Source organism: Helobdella robusta, assembly GCF_000326865.2.
Source record: "Helobdella robusta unplaced genomic scaffold HELROscaffold_95, whole genome shotgun sequence".
In the NCBI taxonomy this organism is placed as follows: domain Eukaryota; kingdom Metazoa; phylum Annelida; class Clitellata; order Rhynchobdellida; family Glossiphoniidae; genus Helobdella; species Helobdella robusta.
Window position 1 is genome coordinate 219,767 of NW_008705542.1, and position 2,950 is coordinate 222,716.

At 32.5% G+C, this 2,950-nt stretch overlaps 1 protein-coding gene across 1 annotated transcript in view; it reads left to right on the plus strand.

Annotated features, from left to right (window-relative positions):
* Nucleotides 1-427, plus strand: part of HELRODRAFT_91097 (hypothetical protein) — a gene marked incomplete at both ends in the record, with an annotated part of 2,222 nt that extends 1,795 nt beyond the window's left edge. The window contains one exon of the mRNA XM_009033623.1: nucleotides 1-427. This exon is cut by the window's left edge and continues 50 nt beyond it. Coding sequence (XP_009031871.1) covers nucleotides 1-427 — 427 coding nt within the window.
* Between the last annotated feature and the right edge of the window lie 2,523 nt (nucleotides 428-2,950).

Here is a 2,950-nt window from a genome sequence, read left to right on the forward strand (position 1 = left end):
CATCCCGTGCATCGCCATGACGCTCATCTACTTCCGGCTCCATCAATACGCCAGACGACACGTGATCAAAATAAAAATGTCCAACAAGTCGTCATCATCATCAGCCCCCCTGACGACAACAGCGACAGCAGTAGCGAACAACAACCACACACTAACCACACTAACCACAGCGACGACAACAAGCAGCCAGTACAAAACGTCAGACCACAAAGCCGCAGTGACACTCGGCATTATAATGGGGGTGTTTCTGATATGTTGGGCCCCTTTCTTTACAGTCAACGTCGTCGGGGCGTTTTGTCGGTGCGTACCGAATCTCACATTCGGTATTTTCACCTGGCTCGGTTACGTTAATAGTACCATGAATCCGGTTATATACGGTATTTTTAACCGACAATTTAGAGATGCGTTTCAGAGAGTTATAGCAATCGGTTTGAGGCGAGTGTTCGGTATTACGTATCGGTATTCGGAGTATTCGATACCGATGCACGTGGTTGTTAATAATTATAATAATAATAGTAATAATAACTTCACCAATAATAATAATAATAATAATAATTTAGTTAGGATTAACAGTCGATGCCAGAGCAGTTACAATATTGAACAGAATAATAGCAACAACAACAATAATAGTAACAACAGTAATAACAATAATAGTAACATTAACAACAACAATAATAACAACAACGGCGATAAGGATAAAACAAATAATATTACTAACACCGACAACCACACTGAGACAAATTTAAGGTACCTCAGCGATACAAAGACCAACTGCAAACATAGCGAAATTAACGTGAAAAATAACAATAAAAAAAACAACAACAATAACAACAACAATAACAACGACGACAACAACAACAATAACAACAATAGCAACAACAACGACAACGACAGACTGACCATAGAAGCCAACCCCACAAGGGACCATTCAACTCCGGCTAGGAAGTTTGTCCCCAGGTCGCCGAGAATTAGGTGAAATATTTTTTGGGGCAGAAGTATTTTTGATCGTGAATTACTTTTGACGGGAATGCAATTTTGGCGGGAATGCATTTTGGCGGAAAAATCGAATTTGACTTGAATAAACTTGAAACCGTTGTTACTAACCTATTTATTAATCACGTATATATTACTTAGCTATAATATGTATGTGTGTTAATAAACAAATAAACAATGATGAAGAGAATAAAAATTGAATGAATAAATGAACGAACGAATGAATGAACGTTAGAATGAAAATAAGAAAAAACGAACGAACGAACGAATGATGAATGAATGGATGAATGAATCGGCCTAAGATTTTAACGAACATTTCAAAGAGTGTCATTTAACACATATACAAATGTCAATCAATATTTTTTTAATAAAAAATCGGCTTTTTCTCTCTCTCTCTCTCTCTCTCTTTCTTTCTTTTTCTTTATCTCTCTCTTTTTTTTCTCTTCCTCTCTCTTTCTCTCTCTCTCTCTTTCTCTCTTTCACTCTCTCTCAAACACAATTCCATTATCGTTTAAATATTTTTAATTGAACTTTTTTTTATCAAAAAGTTTGTCAACATCATGCCGTGTCATGTTGTCAATTTTCAATAAAAATGAAAATAATTATATTAATAAAAAATTATAGCTATAATAATAATAATAATAATAATAAATTATATTATAATTAACTATAAAAATATAATAATAATAACTCTTATTATTTTTACGAGACGCCATTCAATCCATCACCAGTTAGGGGTCGATTGAGACACGCCATTTCAGAGGAATCGAAATATTAATTAATCAATCAATCAATATCATTAATATTATGGATAGATAGATATCTATATTATTACTATTATTATTATTATTGTTATTGTTATTATTATTATTATTATTATTATTATTATTATTATTATTATTATTATTATTATTGTTGTTGTTGTTATTAGTAGTAGTACCAGAAGTAGTAATAGCAGTAGTAGTAGTAGTAGTAGTAGTAGTAGTAGTAGTAGTAGTAGTAGTAGTAACAGCAGTAATAGTAGTAGTAACAGTAACAGTAGTAGTAGCAGCAGCGGTATTGTCGCCATCACCATGACCACCCGAGCCAAAGTGGTCCTTGGAAATAATCGTATTTAATTGCGTACATAAATATTATTATCACCAAAGCGTTTATACGTATCAAGTATATATGTATGTATGTATCAAATCAAATCGAATATTGTATTTATATAACGCCAATTATAATTGCTTCTCATCAGCGCACTCCTCGTATGAAGCATGTTGTTCAAATGTATGTATGTATGTATGTATGTGTGTATGTGTGTATGTGTGTATGTATGTATGTATGTATGTATGTATGTATGTATGTATGTATGTATGTATGTATGTATGTATGTATGTATGTATGTATGTATGTATGTATGTATGTATGTATGTATGTATGTATGTATGTATGTATGTATGTATGTATGTATGTATGTATGTATGTATGTATCAAATCAAATCACTTTTATTCAATCAAACAAAACAAAAGCATGAATGATTCGGAGACCAAAAAAAGAAAATTAATTCTTGTGGGCTCGGCCACCGTGCAGCTCAAAATTGCTTCTCAATGATAAAATAAAATTGTCAATAGGAGAAAATGTATCAATGTTAATGAAATATGTACACACTTATATACATATATATACATATACATTATTATCCTTGAAAAACAGAACTTTTCGTAATTAAAAAATTTTTCAGTTTATTTTTAAAAAGATGCAAAGTGTTACAATCTTTAATTTCTTGTGGAATCGTCTCCCATATTCCTGGGCCGGTATGTTTCAAACTCATGCAGAGTACTTTAATTCTGGCTGGTGGAGCATAGAAAAGTGGCGTGTGGCGTGTGGTTCTTGCTTGAATGGAAGTTCCAAAAGTGAAAAAGTTTCTAAAAAATGCCGGCAATTGCTGACGTAGAAATCTAAAAATGAATG